Consider the following 18,539-nt stretch of genomic DNA (forward strand, 5'->3'; position numbering starts at 1 on the left):
ATGAGTTACACAAGGAGAGAGAATGCGTTTTTATTAGTTCATGGGAAGGATTCTCAGTAGCAGAGGGAGGAGGATCACTGAGGCGACACCTTTCCTAGTCTCTGGATTTCAGGAAAGAAGCTGGAATTCTGTTTTCTAAGGAGCTTAAACACCAGCCCCCTATACAACTTGAACTAATCTGAATTAGGTCTCCGACTCTCTCAGAAGTTTTGATCTTGATAGTATGTTCTTCTAAGGAGCAAGGCTTTCGAAATTAGTAGAGGAAAAGAGATCTGATAAGGTTGAAAATTCTGTGTGCAACACTACCAGATGTTGTAAATATTAACTAGTAGGCTCTTTTCAAGTATTAGGAAGTCATCCCTGATTTTTGGAGTAGTTGGCAAAGAAATGGCTGAAGGAAACTCCTGTTTTCAACCCAAGGAGGAATTAAGTAATAACTTCTACAAACTGCCTTTTCATTTATGTTGATGTGCAAAGAGTAAAAGAATGTGTCTGTACTGGTGAAAAATGTTAACTAATCCTGAAGAACAAGATTTGCTACTTTGGAGGAAGTTCTAAGAAGCACTTAGGCACCAGCTGAAGTGAAGCTCCACTGTCTGCTGTTGCTAGATGATACAGTTATCTTCCCATTGTTGCAGTAAAGTCTGTTGGCATTATAATAGGCTTAGGAATTGCTGAGACTAGGTACACGTTAATCTCTTCTGTAATGTTTCTGAATTTAAGTGTTCTCATGTCCAAAGTTTCTTCTCATCTGCAGTAACTACTGCTTACACATACTTGAACTGTCTGAAACTCAAAACTGTGATGAGATTTCCAGTGTATTAGCATGCAGAAGAATCTTAAAGTCACTGAAGGCAAAGAACAGGTACCTGATGTAAGAATATTTGATGTTAAGAGAACATTTCCTTGTGGAGGGGAAGAAAACACAATGTGCTACATTGCATGGGAATTAACATTGTATTGAAATACTGAAGGAGTGTACACAAGAAGAGCTCAAGCTTCAAGGATAAACATGTAAGGTGATTTGTGAGAGGAAGATGCTATTTTGCATAGATAGGTGCAAAACCTTTTGTATGGGATGGATTCAAAGGTATATTAAAAGCTGAACGATTTGATATTGACTAAAAAAAAGTATGTAGTTGCAGCACAAGGCTAGAAGTCCCTTTTCTGAATGTTGGAAAATAAATCACAGCTCTGTCTTTTGTCCTTTTGTAATCCTCCATCAGAACAGTTCTGAGTTTTTTCTGTTCTCATCAGGCAGGGAGTGTGTGTGTGAGATACAGTTGCTCTTAGTCCTTCACGTTAGACTGTCCGGGTAACTGTGTTAGTTGTTACACAAGCGAGAACAGCTGGAAGCCTCAGAAATTGGTGTTTGGGTCTTACTCATCAATCCTTGCTTTCTGAAGTGCTGGTTTTGCATGCTTTCCTGTGATTGTGAAGTGAGGAGAAAAAATAATCTTTACAGTGTACCTTGCTAATTATTTATTTATGCAAGGGCGTTTGTAAATACTGACTATTCACTTTTTTCAATATCTGAATGATGCTAGAACTTTAGTTTGTTGTCATTGTACCTGCCTTCTTGGTGAGACAGGAAGTCCTGCATAAACACTGGAGAAGGATGAAAAAAAAAAAAAGTATTCATAAAAAGCTGTACTTCACATATATAATGAATTGTTGGATTCTGTTTTTCCATTGCCCAGAACTATTTAGGCAGTATTTCCTTTTCTTTTCTGTTGTCCGGGGCCAAGCTGAAGATGCTGAAGCCTTCCATGGGCATACCTACAGAAAGTGTTTGGTCCACTGGCAAGGAAAGGAGTGGGCTTGTACAAGTCACGGGCTGCAGATATCAGCGTTCAGCAGTTTATAAACCTTCACATATACAGTGAGAACAAAACAGCTTGTGGTATCAAAACAATTTGTTGGCAAACCTCAGTTTGTTTGCAGGTTAGGTATTAGTGTTTCAAAAACTTTGTAAAGAACACTTCCTTTAAAATAAAGGAGTCAATCATGGTTGTTATAGCTAGACTAGTAGTAGCCACTGCTTATCTTCTCAGGAACAGCAATGTTGTAGATAAGCTTAATTAGGGTGCAGAGCCATAGCATAAGTGTGGATTCATGCTGGAGTGAGCCTTTCACCTCTTTCCCCGTCCATCTGAGGTCTCCCAAATGTTCTCACTGCTGCCTGTCTCTGCACGAGCCAGAGTGATGTGTCGGGGCACTGCTTTCGGGAGGAAGGGGCAAGCTGGTTTTGGCATGCGCAGGTTGGTGCACTGTGTCTGGAATGCCAGTGTGAGCACAGTGGAAGGACCAGACTCACCTTTTTCAGCATGAGCCTGCACATGAGGGATCTTAGTGATTATGAATTATTGCCTATGGGCTGCAGAGGAATATTTCTGCAGTAGCACTTTTATCTTTGTAAATTCTACCAAATTTTCCAACAAGAACGTGGCTTATTGAGGTCAGTTTAGAATTATGTGGGGTGTGTGTGTACTAGATCAGTCTAGGCTTAAAAATTCAGCACTTAACGTGGACAGTTGCCACCCAGGAAAGAGATTTTTGCATTAAGGTACTGTGTGAAAAACACAAGCTGAGCACTTTGCTGCAATGAGAACTCCACAGAGCGTTACCAATTTTCAGGAAAATCATAGTGCGGCAAAAAAATAGAAGGCATTTTATATAAATACGCCAATATTATATCTACCCCTGAAGTGCCACGTGCAGCATATAGCTTTTCTTCCCCTTGAGAAAATACAGTTCTGCATCCTATGTGCAGGCATGGCAGCAAAGGTAGTGGTCGTGGAAGGGCTTGTTCTGGAGATGGATTTCTTACTTGTCTGTGACTATTTCTGTTATGCTTGCTAGTGCAGCATGAGTGCATAGCAACTGTTAATTTATTCATATCACACTAATGTGAGGAAGTGTTGTGAATTCACATGGAGAGACAAGGCAAGAGTAAGGATTAATGTGTCCAATAGTCTTGATCCTACAGGTGTCAGCATTTTGGGACAAAGTTTACTTATGCAGGAAGAATATCTCTACTCTTCCACTTTCAAAACTGAATGCTTTGTGTCTCTGTAAATTCAAGCTTTTTAAAGTATGAAGCTGGGGAACTTAAATATGAGGAGTCTAAATGGTTTGGCTGAAGAGGCCTAGTGTATGTATGAGTTTGTAATCAGGACTCGGAGCTGCCTTTGTCTGGCTTACTGTAAGGCCACCTTTACTTGTACGTGCGTCTCTCTCTGCTTTTCTGCAAGCAAAGCCCCCTGTTAGCTCTGTGTCCTTGCCTCTCTGTTGGGTGGCATCATGTAAGCCAGTTAGTGCAGCACCTGAATGCACATCTTTTTCTTATATGGCAATGCTTAAACTGTATGACACAGCATTCGGGGGAATAGTGACCCAGACAGAATCTGTAGCAGACTGACATGACAACTTCTTACAAGTTGGTCTGATACCTTATCAGAAGGGCTCAGTTCTGTTCCCAAGCTGGCATGGATGAAAGAAGACTGTAAAGATGTTTATATAGTCTGAGCTCCCTGAAAGTCAGAAGTCTGCTTTGGTGAACGTGAAGTAAAAAGTTCAACTGTTGAACATAATCCTAAAGTTTGGATTCTTTTGACAGCAGTTTTCCCCTTAACAGGAACTTTGCAGGCTAAATTGCATTGTGGGTCAGATGGCTCCATCGGTATTCCATCTGATGAGATGAAACAACTCTGAGTGTTCTTGTATACACCTTTCATCCCATACTGCCAGACAGTAATGTCATAGGCTTATTTGTTTCAGAAAGGGTTGTTCTAATTGGGGTGTAATGAAAGGATGATGTAAACCTGATTATTTTTATTTGAAGCAGGATTCTCTGAAATATCCACACACCTAAGATTGCTCTTCCATTTGCTTTTCTGCTGACTTCCACACTTCTAAGAATGAAGTGTGTATGGCACAAGTTAGCAGGATTTTTGAAGCATGGCTGTCTGAAACACTTAGATGAAATCTTGAGCAAGTTGTTAAACAGAGTTGTGTTTTGTAGAGGATTTCTGTCCCAAGTTATCACGATTCTGGGATCATTTCTCTTTGGAGCCTGGCTTTTCTGGAGAGAGGCAGATGATGTGAATATGAGAGTACCTTACAGAGTCCTATTTCTGCCTGTTTCAGGTGGGGAGCCATGTTATGTTCATTTGACAGCTGGCTCAAATTGGAGTAATTCCCATTTCTAATGTTCTGGAAGACCAAATGTGAGGTACAGTGAGGTCCTTGGGTTCTCAAGTTTACTCTTAGCCATGCTACTGAGGTAGCCTACATTTTCTTCATTCTTTTACTTACATAATTGTAGCGTAAGAAAGAAAAAAGAATACACGGAAGTGTGAGACCATTATGAAGCCTTTAGAGACAAAAGTTTTACAGAACTCTTTCTTCTCTCAGAGGATGCCAGCCCCCATCAGACTGCGGGAGTTGATCCGGACCATCCGGACAGCAAGAACCCAGGCAGAGGAGCGTGAGATGATCCAAAAAGAATGTGCTGCTATCCGGTCATCCTTCCGAGAGGAAGATAACACATACCGATGCAGAAACGTGGCAAAGCTGCTGTATATGCACATGCTGGGATATCCTGCGCATTTTGGACAGGTAGGTTAAAATTTAGTGCCTTCTGTGCATAAGCCAGTCTGTCTTCTGTGTTTTGGGCACATTAACTTGTTCAGAGCATTCCTAGATGCAGTTCCGCTGTCCTTCGGGATGTTTTGAGGTCTGTTTTCATGTGTTTCTGAACCTATGTTAGTATAGAATTCATTAGTGAGATTTGCTGTTTGGGGCTTACATATTTTGTTTTGAATCTTGAGGTTAATCTGCTTTTGCCATACTGTCTCCTCCTCACCATCCATGTTTCTGCAGAGCAGTAGTGCTTAAACCACAGTCCAAGACATAGGGATGTTTTTAGATTGGATCAAAATAGCACTTTGGAGTTCTGTCTCTGAAAAGTACCACATACTTGAGAGGAGGTTCTATACCCTTTTCTGTATAAAGTAATGTATTTGAGACAGAAAAGAGCTGGTCTGTTCCTGGCAATCAGAAGTTGGTGTTCCTTATCCCCATCTTAATGGGGTGACATGGAGAAAGCAGGTGTGAGTTTTCTATCTCTTGGCTTATTTTTGATGTGCTATTTTTGACAGAAATTTTAGGAAAAGGAGACAGGAAGATGGAAGCTCTTGATCTACAAGGTGTCCCTCAGGTTAGCTTTGTTTAGTCTTTGGGGCATAGTCAGTTTTGCTTAGAAGTCAGTAAGTGTCCTGTTAGTAGTAATCTAACCTAGGTCTTCAATAAAGCTTAAATCAGTCAAATTGTTGTGTCTCTTCTAGTAGCTTCATGTCTTGTGTGTCTGTCCATTTGTGATTGAATTTACCAGTCCTAATATGTCTCATTGAAACAGTAAGCTCAAACCAGTGAAATCAAATTGCACATAATTAAGATTAGTGAGTTTCGGCTCTGCTATAGCATATGAAGTGCCTCATCTTACTTCTATATTATTGGATTCTTCTCTCAGGGTAAAGAGTTTTGAAAAAGAGCAAGTGAAGTTATGTATTATTCTGTTCTTAATGCTTTTCATAGCTGGGCTCTCTGGTCCAAGAGAGAAACTTCCTGTCACAAAAATTAATTATCTTGGAGCCTTAAGAATAGTGAAAAGTATTACAAAAGTGTCATCTAGAATTTCAACGTTTGGCCTATGTTAAGAGCATGATTTAAATTTCATTCTTCTATCTTGTTGCTCAAGTATTTCATCCCATCCAAGGAAGATTATAATTTGCCATTTAGTTTAATTATTTAATTTACAATTACTGAGTAAATTTACTTATTTACCATTACTAACTAAAGCAGAAATTTTCAGTTTCTGCTTTGGTTAGTAATGGTAAATTCACTGTTAGTAAAAGAAGGCTAAAGCAGAATGTTCAGTATCTGTTATTGCCAGGCTTGCTACATTTTGAAAAGCAGCATCTATTCTGACTATTTGAAGAGCGGAGTACTTCATTCATTGCCCTTGGTTCTTTTGTAATTTATCAGCTGCATTTTCAGGAGGGCATAGGGCCCAATGCTGAAAAGAGTTTTAACGAGTATTCTGCAAGAGAGTGAGTTAGAGACCTTTGCATGTCCTTAATGCTTATCACTGGAGGGAATCTTTCCAGGTGCTACTGTTTTATAGGAGTATAGTTCATGTGAGCTGGGGACCTGTTGAGGACACAGGCTCTACCAACAGTGGAGTCTTGCAGATAGATAGTCCTGCAATGTAGACAGTAAGCTTCTGAGAGTGACAGGATGAATACGCAGGAAAGATGTTTTGTGGAAAACCAGGAGAGCCACAAGCGGTGTTACAGTCTCTCTTAAAGCTGTAAGCAGACAGCAGCTAACAATGTGGGTAACCAGGAGTGAGTGGCTGATCTGCTTGTATCCAGCCCAGGGCTCCTCAGCTTTGACCTGGGATATCTTGTACACAAGTATGAGAATGAGCGCTGTGTTTAGCCAGTGCATGCTGATACGCACTGCATGGCATGCTGTCTGCTGAGCATGTGCAAAGGCCGTTTGTGCAAGTTTAGAAGTCGTCAGACAGGCTGGACAAACGGTCAAATAATTTTATTATTGCCATTGTTTCTATTTGAAAAAAAAATCCAGTTGGAAGAGTGGCTATGTCAGTAAAAGTTGGGTCAGTTGTAGTCCGGTTACATGCCAGTAGTATCTGTTACAGTAGTGATGTAACAGATTTTAATTGTTCCTTTGAATGAAATGGATTTAATAGTATCAAGATTTTTTCCACCAATTACACCTAGTAAGAGCTTCAGCTGATCATGTTTCTTGGTATTGCTGTGCATGAATCTAGTTTGCATGTGCTTCTGTACAAGTGACGCAAGAACTCATCAGCCTTTCATGGGGTAAATTTCACTAGTATATTTTAAATTCAAAAGTATAGAAATGTATGTTAGAGTATCTGTTGCAGTCATCAGTTTTCTTACGCTCTTCCTCAGTCATTCATCTTCTGCCTTCATTGGCTCTAACTGTAGCTTAGGTATAACCAATTTTATGTTGCGTTTCTGCGGAGGATTGTATAAGTATCTTGTAAACCCAGGAAAGAAGGTTGTTTCAGAGGCGCATTATTCTCTTACAGAAAGCACTGGAAACATGAGAGCTTGATATCTAGTGTTCTGTAAGTTATCTGTGGCTGATCTCAGGCATTTGGGCAAATTCAGTTATCTTTGCAGAGGACTGGTCTTATTGTTCAGAGGTATTTATTTGAGGTTTTCATCCCATTTAACCTTGCAGACTGAACTCAATTTCTTTCAAGCCTTTTCTTACTGATTTGTCATCCTTGCACTAGCTGGGCTTTCGCATATGACAACAACATCAGCAGTTGAGTGTGTGTTCTAATGCCACGTGGTCATGAGGACTTGCAGGACTGGGACTAGGCCATAGCACTTTCTTTCTCTGGCACTTCAACTTTAATTTTCTTACCAATATACTGTGCAGCTTTACTCTTGTTGATGTGTGTGTTTCTTGCATCTCACCTGTGTCTGTTGCTCTGTTGCCTTCTGTCTAGCTGGAGCCATGAATCCCTTTTCCTGACACCTCTTATCTTTGCCTGTGCATGCCCCCTTTGCTATGGATCTGTTGCCAGCTTTGTCTGACCCCTCCTCCGACCTGTTGTATATGCTTATTTGCTGCCCCAGCTAGTAAAGCAGACATACAGAAATTGTTTGTGAGGGATAGATCTCTACTTCCCTGTCAGGAAAGTAGACTTAGATTATAGTTGATTAGTTATCTGTTACAGAAAACTATTTTAGTGCATTGTAATGTCAGAATAGCTTTGTTGTGGATGGTATTTGTTTTTCAAAGTGTCAGATGTAAAAATGAGCTGGCAATTCTTAATTAGCAGAGTGCAGGTGGAAACTGTGTGTTGTCTTGGGAATCTCTTCTGTGCTATTGATCACAGTTGCCATGTCTACAGGGGGAAAGGAAAACTTGTAGTGGCTGGAATGCAAGTGATTTTAGTAAACTTCTGATGTTCCAGAGATTACAGAGAAGTGCAAAAACATAACTATCTCTGACAATCTACTTTTTGCCTAGATAGCAAGTTAGTTACAGATCATAATAAACACAACCTGGTTTTAGAGTCATGGAATCCTAGAATGGTTTGGGTTGAAAGGTCATCTAGTTCCAACTGCCATGGGCAAGGACACCTGCTAGTCCAGGTTGTTCCAAGCCCAGTCCAGCCTAGCCTTGAACACATCCAGGGGCAGCCGCAGCTTCTCTGGGCAGCCTGTGCCAGGGCCTCACCATGCTCACAGCCAAGAATTTCTTCCTAATATTGAACCTAAACTTCCCCCTTTTTCCATTTGAAGTCATGACCCCTTGTCCTATCACTGCATGTCCTTGTTTTGGCAGATTACAGAGCATTGATCCTCTTCCTAGTAGATAAATGGAACCTTTCAAGTTTAGTTAAAAAGTTTCATGTGCATATCAAACATGGCACATGACCTAGATTCCCAGATCTTTACTATTTTGTGTTTACTGATGTATCTTTCCTCTCTATCAATGTGCTATCATTTACTTTTGTGATCTGACACTAACCAACATATCTGGTGTATCTGAGGTCATGGAAGACCAGCAGTGTCTGGCCACTTCAAGGCACCGGAGCTGCTAATGACCTTCCTGCTGGCTTTGTTGGAGCTTTAGGCAGCCCATTTCATCTTTCTTGGTTTTCCACATCACCACAATGGAAACTGAATGCACCTTTAAAAGTGCACTCTGAGATACATATGTTACTATGCATCAAAATTCAAACTGTTTCTTCTCTAGCTAAGAAGTAGTTTTTAAGCTAATTATGTCTTTTTTTTCTTCCTTTTTTTCCTTTTTTTTTTTTCCAGTTGGAGTGCCTCAAGCTTATTGCGTCTCAGAAATTCACAGACAAGCGCATTGGGTATTTAGGTGCCATGTTGCTGCTGGATGAGAGACAGGATGTTCATCTTCTTATGACCAATTGCATCAAGAAGTAAGGGTACCACCTCTCCATCAAACCATGATTTGAGGTTTCAGTATCAGAAAGTATCCTTCTGACAGTGATACTTAGAGTACTTCAGGGTTTTTTCCTTGTGTTAAAAAACTGGTGCCTTGAAATTGTTGTATGCTGTTGACCATAATAAGGTTGTCGTAGTAGTGCTCTGTATTGGCCCATCCTTCTTTAGTGGGAACAGAATATAAAATTGCATTGGTTTTGAAGAGGCACATGTAGCAAGCAAGACATGTCCTGTGCGTGTTTGTTTGCTTCTGCTGACAAGCTCTGAAGAGTTGTCAAGGAACAAGGCTATGTATCTTACTTCCTTTTTAAGATCTAATGGTCCTGACGAATTTTTCATTGGAAGCAGGGCAGCAGCTTGGGATGTGCTGTCATTTTGCTGAAATCAGACAAGAGGGGATGGGAATGATTATTTTTTTTAATACTTCTCTCAGCAAAGCAATGTTAAAGTGGGACTTTCTTATATCATAGTTTAGTGGGTGATGATGAGTGTGTTTTCTTTTCAAGATGGATTGGAGCAGGTATGGAACAGCTGGGTTCTGGTTGACCTACCCAAAAGTTGTGTGGTGTACCTGTTTTTATTATTATGTGCTATTAGTGCGTAAGTCTCTCAGATATTGGCAAGTAAAGTATTGATCTTCAAATAGACTGTGGCCTCAAAGTGCTTTAAAAGAAACTTGACAAAACTGGAGGCCTGAGGATCTTCTGACTTTGAACCTAGCATCCAGAAGATTTTTGTCTTAAGCTCTTTCATTAAAATGCTATACCTGTGAGGTGCTTCCATTAGGACCAGGCTGCAGATTAACACCTCTTTTGATTGTTTGTGCTACAGTGAATTTGGTAAGGGTGTAGTGAGTTTGAACTGGAAATGGGTCAGACGGAAGCTGAGCAAAAATGGTGGACAGCTTCCCACCATCTCCTGTGTTGTATATTGCTTTCTCCTTCGGCTTCTGTATCTGCCATTGTGTCTTGCTTTTATCTAGACGTTAAGGGATTTATTTATGGCATTGTTTTTCACTGTTTCATAGCAAGACTCAGATTTTTGAGACGAAAAGGAAAGCAACCTCTTGAAGCATGTACTTGTGATACACTGAGCTTTATATAGCTGCCAAAAAATTGTTAAAGGAAGGAAACAAAAAAACAACCTATTTAGTAGCATGTGCTACCTGTTCCTTCATCTGCATGTTGCCATAACTGCTTCATGTTACAACCAGGATACTGTCTTTCCACTCCTCTTGCGTGTTTGGTTCAGAACCACTTCTTTCCCCAGCTCTTCCATCTTGCAGTCCCCAGCTCCCGTTGCCTCCCAAACCATGAACTGTATTTTTTACTTTCTTCAGCATTGAGTCCCAGGTGCTGTGGCAACCTTAGTACCAAACACAGATGGAAAAGTGGTGTAGAACTTGATTTTCAAGGCTGTTGGGATTGCCGTGTAGAAGCTATGTTGTCTTATGCTTAGTGTAACATTGTAGCTAGTGTCACTAATAGCATCTCATGTTAGGTAGTTTAGCTTCTTAGTGACCACTTTTCACAACTTCCTTAGGCATACGAATAGGAAAAATTGCTAAACAGAATTCTTGTATGAATTATTTTCAAGGTGTGTGAGTGGTGGAGTTTGTGGTTTTTGGTCAGGATAGAGAATACTTTTACACAGATTTTTCCATACTGTTTGGTTTGTAAATGCAGAAGCTAAAGCCTGTTGTAGAACATCTTTAAACTGGGACAGCCCACAGTGTCACTGCTGGTCTGTACTTTGCATGCAAGTTCCAAAGCTAAAACCATTTTAAATGGAATTCTGTATAGTCTTTCCTCTTCTCAGCTCAATCCCTGGATACCCTGACAGGTCAATCTGATAGTTAAACCAAGTATTTTATTTTTTTAATTGAGGATTCTAAGTAGAATTAGTAGCAAACCCTGCGGTACATGCACTCAAAGCTTCCATTGCTCCCAAGTTGTGCTCCCACAGAGCTGTGAATCCAGAAAGTTCTTTTGGGCCACGTGTTGCTGGATAGATGACTCTAGCTGTAGATGCCCTCTTTTTGTGTGTTCAGTTTCTGTGTGTGCATGCTGATTGACTTTTTTGTTCTCCTTTACAGTGACCTTAATCACAGCACGCAGTATGTGCAGGGGCTGGCACTTTGTACTCTTGGCTGCATGGGCTCCTCAGAAATGTGCAGAGACCTTGCAGGAGAGGTGGAAAAGCTCCTCAAAACTTCCAATTCCTATCTTAGGAAGAAGGTATTTCAGGAAACTTTTGAATACTTTGTTATGGATTAAAAGGCAAGATTGATTGAACACCTTGCTAATACCTGGAATACTAGATGACTGAGATCACACTTGAGTAAATATTTTCCCAGTGTGCAACACAGAGCTCAAAACTCCCTGTCTGTTAATAGCAGGAATGTATGTAAGCCTCTCAAAGATAAGCAAGTGTCCAATTGGTGAGGCAGTTGCTTCTATTTTTGCACTCTTCTCCCATAACGTTAGTGGTGGTAATGTGAACACTTGCCCCCTCAGGGACATTAGCCTCAAAATTCTGGTCACCAGTTTGATTTATCTTCTCAGGTAAGAGAAAACTCTGGTTATTAACAGTGCAGGCTGGTATCAGAAGATTTGAACCTATTTGATGTCTTCTGTTGATGATGGTAACAGTAGTGTGAGAACTAGAAGGGTTAAGGACTTGAAATGGACAAACACTTATAAATTGTCTAATTTCTGCAGCAAATGTGCCATAGCATCAGCCAAGTGTGATTGCCCCTATTCTTTTAGGTTTATTTATTGGTAAGTCATGGTGAGAGTTGAAGCAATAAGATTTAGGAAGAGATGCATTGTTACTTCTTTGTTTAGAGCTGGATCTAGAGAGAATTTGGAGAGAAAGCAATGCTAAGAGGTGTTCTGTGTTCTGGAAAGAGGCACTTGATTTTCAGGCAGTTGCAAGGAATAGTGTCTCCTGTTGCTTCTCCGTCCTAGAAGAAACAGGCACATGTTTTTTAAAAAAAACTCTGGAAATGTAGTTTTGTTTCTCAGAGCACCCATCCCTTGCAGGAAGAGGTTGTTTTTTGGGGAAGGAGGGAAAGTAAATAAGCCATAATTTTACAGTAAGTTTAATTATTTGTTTCCAATGCATTATCTCCTTCCCAGCAAGAGGAAGACAGGCTGAGGTAGCCATATTAAAGGCAGAGCTGCTTTGCAGATAATAGCACTTCTTATGTGAATAATGTAAAAATGAACCATTACTAGGGGGAGTATTAGTTTGTAGTTCAGTGCTCCCCCTTTATTGAACTCTCTTCTGGAATGCTGTTGAGTAACACTTGTAATAAAGAGATGGAAAAATGTGCCAGGCCTTTGTTTATCATGAAGGTTGTTATAGTTCCCACTGTACTAGATATTCCCAAAACAGGTGGTGTTGTCATTGCTGTGTGTACTAAAAAGTGTTTTTCCTATCCAGGCAGCACTGTGCGCTGTTCATGTCATCAGAAAGGTGCCTGAACTTATGGAGATGTTCCTGCCAGCCACCAAAAACTTGCTGAACGAGAAGAACCACGGTAATAGCTGAGACTGTATTTAGCGAGGCTAGGCCATTCTCTAGAGGATAGTGCACTTGCTACCTAAGCCTTTTGCTTGGAGGGAACTTCAGAGATGTATTTGTATCATTTATTTCTTTCCATTTCTACACAGTGAATGCAAATGTCATTTAGAAGGAAGAGATGTGTATGACTGCTAGTCAACAGGACTTTAACATGGCATAGGTGACAAAAGGAACTCTTTCATTGTGTTTTGGTACACTTCAGAGTGGGTGAAATGGGAAAGTTTGATTTTTGTCCTGTACGCTGCCTGAAGTGACTCTAAGGAAGTGGCTTAGGTTTGGAGGTATTATTTTTGTGTAGTCTTTATTTAAGTGGAGTTCTGAGGCTTCCTGAGGAAGGTGACAAAAGGTCAAGTAGGCAACCCAAATCAGAAGAGAAAATCAGGAAGTGTGAGGAGCCTGACACCCACAATGCAACTAACACATGCTGTCCTTCTGGAGTCTTACGTTTGTATAGAATCATATTGGTTGAATTTAGAAGAGACCTTAGAGGTCAGTAGCCGAACTATGACCATTACTGTATGTTTAGTATGCGAGTTTCTGCAGACCAAATCCAATTTATCTCCTGCCTTGGTCTTTAATTGCAGCTTTAAGACAGGAGCACATTGCTGTCTGCTTTCCCTTGGATACAGCTGCAAGCACAAGTATCTGTAGTGCTAGATATATGTTGAATTCAAGAATATTTTTAAATGATTTTCTGTTGTTTTCTTGTGATGTTTGTCAAATGTTTGGAGCCAGTGGAATGATGTTAAATGGAGATACATTTTTCTTTTCCCCCTCCCTCACCTTTAGGTGTTCTTCACACATCAGTTGTCCTCCTCACAGAGATGTGTGAGAGAAGCCCAGACATGCTTGCACACTTTAGAAAGGTAAGTGTGAACTGGTAATATTGCAAAGTTAATATTCATGGCCTTCTAGTAAAATCCTTACAATTGTTAGGATGAAGAATTTAATGATACTGTCTGTTTGCCAAATATTTTTTTTAAATCATTAAATGTGGGAATTTCATGTGTATCCAGGCCTAAACCCCTTCACTGAGTGGTTAAGTTACAAACAATCAGTCTTAAGATTGCGCAGTATAAAACTCATCCTAGAGTTAGATTTAAAGTTGTCTTTGATGGTCCCTTAGGTTTTTCGTCACTCCTTCTATCTAATTGCATGGTGACACTGGAATCACAAATGAAGTAAGCATAGAGAGTAAGATGAAAAACTGAAGCTTATACCAACATCTGAATGCCTTAACCACAGCCACACAGTTATATGCACTCAGTTCAAAAACACCCACCTAAATTCTAGTTGTGTAGATACCTCATGCCTGATGTATACTCTGCTACACAATTTTCCATTTTAATTGAAGGGTTTGAGAGTCGCCATCACTCCTCCTCCTCTGATTGGGAATGTTTGCTTCCCATCACCCTCCTGACTTCCTTATGTTGTTTGCTATAATTTGCTGTATTATTGCCATGTGAAAGACTACTGGTAGAAGAGCATCTGAAAATTGCCTTGATTGTCATTTTAAATTCTTGATCAAAGAATTCTTGATCATTTTAAATTCTTGATCAAATTCTTGAACAAAGCTGGTAGAACAGAGCAAGCCATTTGCTCCCCTGAAAAGTCTTAAAGGTGTTTATTTGCATGCCCATTTACTTTCTTCCTTGACTTGTCTGTATATATCATTAGGGATTTAAAACTGTACATTCTTTGGTGCATCTTAGCATTTTGGCATGCATCTTCCCTTGCCTTGATTGTAAATATCAAAGCAGGAAAAAAAGTCAGATGAGGTTCATTTTGCAGGTACCATCCCTGCTGCTAATTGCTTGGATAATGTGATAGTTGTGGGAAAAGAAAGAAGAGCTGAGGGCACAAAATTTTGTTACTAGGGGTGTTCTTTCTAGCTATTTCTTGTAGTTGTTATGCTGTGAATGGTATAACATTGACCTCTCCCTAATGCTTGCTTCGTCTGTTTTGTCCCTTTTGTCTGTTTGGAATCCTGCTGAGTTAGAATGAAAAGGTAAGAGTTAATTTTTCTAGATGATGCATGTTTGCCTTGAATCTGTAGATGTTGGTCCCTTGTGAGGCAGTGCCTCTGAATGACACAGTTGTGATTGATGATTGATGCCACATGCTTAGATTATCTTTACTTGTCTAATGCTCTCTGTGTGCGGGTCTCGTCACTAAACCTCTACATCCATGGCAGCCCTGAATCTCAGTTGTGGCCTTCTTCTGCAAATATCAGCCTGCTTTCCTCAAGTCTTCCCTCATTTGAGGAATATTTGACAGAATTTTTATTTATATATATATATATAATTTTTTTTTTTTTTGTGCCTGTGCAAGTTGTAGCCATGGGCTTTCTTCTTACCACAAACTGGGCTTTGTGTTTTGTCTGAATCATGGGGCAACTTTGGGTGATTCCCAGAAAGGAGCAGGACAGACAGTTGGTTAACTGCCTGTAAGGAGCTGTAAAGGCTTTCTGTGCTGCAAGGAGCTACCCAGTCCAGCTGCAGTGCTGATAGTCTTCATGGGTGTAATTTGTTTTCCAGAAGATGCAGAGGTGGGGTGGGGGGGAGTGGCCCTCAATCAATCTCCATGGCTGTAATGTTTCCCTTTGTTCTGTCCTCAGTCCTGATAATTCATGCATGTTGGAAGGCAAAGCAAACACAAATAAGGATTCCAGGAATGCCCCACTTGTCTGTTACTATGTCTGGAGGGAAGATGTTGCTGCACCCTTTGGTTTCCTCTTTAGGGCAGATACAGGAAGTTCAGGGTTAATTTTGTGTGTTTTATGAAATGCATGTTTTCAGAGGAGTTTGCAGTTCCTGAAGAGCAAAAGTAGGAACAAAAGGAGATGACAGGGAAACTAGGTTTGTTTTCTACTTACACTGTACCACAAATGTAGATTTACTACTTTGAAGGCACAATATGGTGCTCTGGTCCCAGCTTAACTCTTTCTGGTTGTGTCTTAGCCAAGCTGTAGGTATTCGTACAGCATCAGCTCTAGGTGTGCAGGTTGAACTTCGTGGAAGAATCCAAAGACTGACTTGCTTTCAAATACAAGATTTGTTCTTGGACCTGTGCTTCAAAGCTGGGGTCAGGGAAACAATAGTACCCTAATAGGACAACTCTCTTCTTCACAGCTTGTTCCCCAATTAGTTCGTATTCTGAAGAACCTTATCATGTCTGGATATTCGCCAGAGCATGATGTGTCTGGGATCAGTGACCCCTTTTTGCAGGTAAGAACTGATGCAAACAGTGACTAGCTTTAAACAGTGAATAGCTTTAATTCTAGGTATTTTGAGCCTTAGGTATGATGACGTGCTTACCACCACACCTGTGTTGATTGTAAGGCTTCTTTGGTCTTCCTCTGAGCTGATTGTGCAAATGCTGTTCATCTGCCCTAGTGAAAGACACCTGCCTTAGTTTAACCAGCAGTTGTAGTGCTTTATCATGTTATGTGACAAAAGAGGGAAGCAGCACATATTGATTTTGGAAAGCTGTGCCTAGTAGAGAGGGGACTCTGAGCAGTTCTAGTGGGAAGAAAATAAGCACAGCAGAAGCCTGTTTTTGTTGATAAAGTTCTTACCTGGCATAAGCATTTTGCTTAAGAGTGGAAATCAGCAGCTTCTTTTGCTTTTTTTGCCACTACGACCCCATGTCAAACACTTTTGACATCCAAGCTTTTCTTTGCTTTGTTTTATAAAATAGGTACGAATCCTGCGGTTACTAAGAATTTTAGGGAGAAATGATGATGATTCTAGTGAAGCAATGAATGATATACTTGCACAGGTAAGGTCTGCAAGGTTGATGATTGGTTTAAACTTTATCTTAGTTTCTTAATAATTTAGGTTCTGCATCACTAGTGAGGATACAGCTGCTTGCCATGCTGAGTCAAATTTTGTTGAAGGAGATGCATATTCGCAAATGCCTATGTGTGATGCTGTTTTGTCGCGGTTGGTTACTTTTGCTGCCTGTTCTGCAGAGCAGCACAAGGGGGATCTGCTTTGAATTCATTGAAGTTATTTTGTTTCCTTTCTCCAGGTTGCCACTAATACAGAAACAAGTAAAAATGTGGGAAATGCCATTCTCTATGAAACTGTGCTGACTATTATGGATATAAAATCTGAGAGCGGCCTGAGAGTAAGTTGCCTTTGCTATGGCCTTTGTTTTTTTCCTAGGATTGTATCAGAGTAATTTGTGTGGAGGACATGAAGCAAGGTTGTTTCACCATAACACAGCTCTGCATCTGACTCTAGATAAGTCTGTAACCTTTGCAGAAAGGGTGCTTGTTTTGGGGGAGAGAGGGTGTTTGGGTTTTTAAAAATGACAAAAATTAGAAGGCAAAATTTTCTGCAGAGTGCGTGTCCTGAGTGCAAATGAGAGCCTGCAATGCATCCCTTAGCATTTCCTCTGCTTAGGCAGCTTCTAGAGCTCTTTTTGGCTAAGAACCTCAATGCTAGTTTTGACATGTTGCCTCTGAAGTCATCAAGAAATGATGAAGATAACCAGCAGCCCTTTTAGATCATTGATCTTCCCTAACTCTTTCTGCAGGTCTTAGCCATTAACATCCTAGGCCGTTTCTTATTAAACAACGACAAAAATATTAGGTAAGTTGTACAAAGTGTGTTTTGACAACACCCAGTTTAAAATGTGTGAGAAGCAATTACACAAGGATGATGCTGAAGTAAAGCTTTCCAGGAGACCATGTTGGGGTCACTGCTCTTGGGGTTAGTGTGGCTGTTGAGCTTGCTTTTTTTCTTGGTGCATTCTTTTCTCTATGCAAATCTTATCTGTGGCCCTGCCCTTCTTAGTTGATAAGCTGAAGGCATGTTACAATTTAGTGTGGTAGCTCACCTGTGAAGATAGGTCAGGAAGTCCCCTACAGGATTTCCATTCAATACCAAGTGCAAGAGAATCCTATTCTGTTGCAAGACAAGACTAGGTTTGGGGCAAGGGGACAGTGTCTGTGCATAGAAATGAAATGCTACTGTCAGCTACTGATGACATTATGTCCTGTTTGCAGATATGTAGCTTTGACGTCACTGTTGAAAACTGTGCAGACAGACCATAATGCAGTACAGCGGCACCGAAGCACCATTGTGGACTGCCTGAAGGATCTGGATGTCTCCATTAAAAGGTAATCAGATTATCAGTGAGATAGACTCTTGAGGTTGACAGTCTGTGGAAAGTGAGCAGAGCATAGGAGAAATGACAATAATCCTGGGGAACTGTAAGTGAGACTACTATGAAGGTATAATATGGTTCCATAATTCAGATGGACAAGATAATGAAGATGTACTTCCACCTTCTTGGGAAAGCTGCTGTTACATTTCATGGGGGAAAAAATATTCTGTTTGCCTGAATTTTTCCAGAATGCAGTATCAGTGGAGATTAGATTTGTGTGTTCTCAGCAGGATGGAAAGCCTCTGTGCACTATGATTGTGGTCAAAGCTACTCTGATGTGCTCCACGTTGGTTTTCTTTCCCAGATGAATGAGCAGTGCCATGTTGTCTTGGAGCAGTGTTAAGTTATCCAAATAATGTATTCTTAGATGTATTATAGAGTAGTAGGATTCAGACTTAACTTAATTGCTCAAACAATTTGTGTACAAACTACATCCTTTTATCATTCTTGGTGTTCATTTGTCATTTAAATAGTGGTGTGTTGCTGCTTCTCTGGGCATTGGGGAAGCTTGCAGCCTTACTTCTCACCAGAGAAATACTTTGTCTTGTACTCTGTCTTAGTTTCTTCCAGCTTATTCTCATTTCTTCAATTATGTTCCTTTTACTCATGATAGTAACTCCCTCCTATTTCTGTCACTCATGGAAATTCTTGAACTGTTTGGTCTCACTTTGCCCAGCGTATGTGGAAGGCTGCTCTTCTAAACTGAGTCTTTCAGCCTCTTGATTC

At 40.4% G+C, this 18,539-nt stretch overlaps 1 protein-coding gene across 5 annotated transcripts in view; it reads left to right on the plus strand.

Moving 5' to 3' along the window:
• AP1G1 (adaptor related protein complex 1 subunit gamma 1) overlaps positions 1–18,539 on the plus strand; it is a 38,429-nt gene that overhangs the window by 4,974 nt on the left and 14,916 nt on the right. For 4 of the 5 annotated variants that reach the window (XR_005258222.1, XM_038147787.1, XM_038147784.1 and 1 more), the window contains exons 2-12: positions 4,417–4,620; positions 8,901–9,025; positions 11,146–11,287; positions 12,498–12,594; positions 13,428–13,504; positions 14,638–14,646; positions 15,770–15,865; positions 16,338–16,418; positions 16,671–16,769; positions 17,181–17,236; positions 17,653–17,766. Coding sequence is in view for 4 of the 5 variants with exons in the window: in XM_038147787.1 (XP_038003715.1) it covers positions 4,420–4,620; positions 8,901–9,025; positions 11,146–11,287; positions 12,498–12,594; positions 13,428–13,504; positions 14,638–14,646; positions 15,770–15,865; positions 16,338–16,418; positions 16,671–16,769; positions 17,181–17,236; positions 17,653–17,766 (1,097 nt within the window). In the remaining variant the exon portion in view is untranslated. The remainder of the gene's footprint in view (positions 1–4,416; positions 4,621–8,900; positions 9,026–11,145; positions 11,288–12,497; positions 12,595–13,427; positions 13,505–14,637; positions 14,647–15,769; positions 15,866–16,337; positions 16,419–16,670; positions 16,770–17,180; positions 17,237–17,652; positions 17,767–18,539) is intronic. The other variant, XM_038147788.1, reaches the window with a different exon arrangement.

This window comes from Motacilla alba, chromosome 11, assembly GCF_015832195.1.
Source record: "Motacilla alba alba isolate MOTALB_02 chromosome 11, Motacilla_alba_V1.0_pri, whole genome shotgun sequence".
In the NCBI taxonomy this organism is placed as follows: Eukaryota; Metazoa; Chordata; class Aves; order Passeriformes; family Motacillidae; genus Motacilla; species Motacilla alba.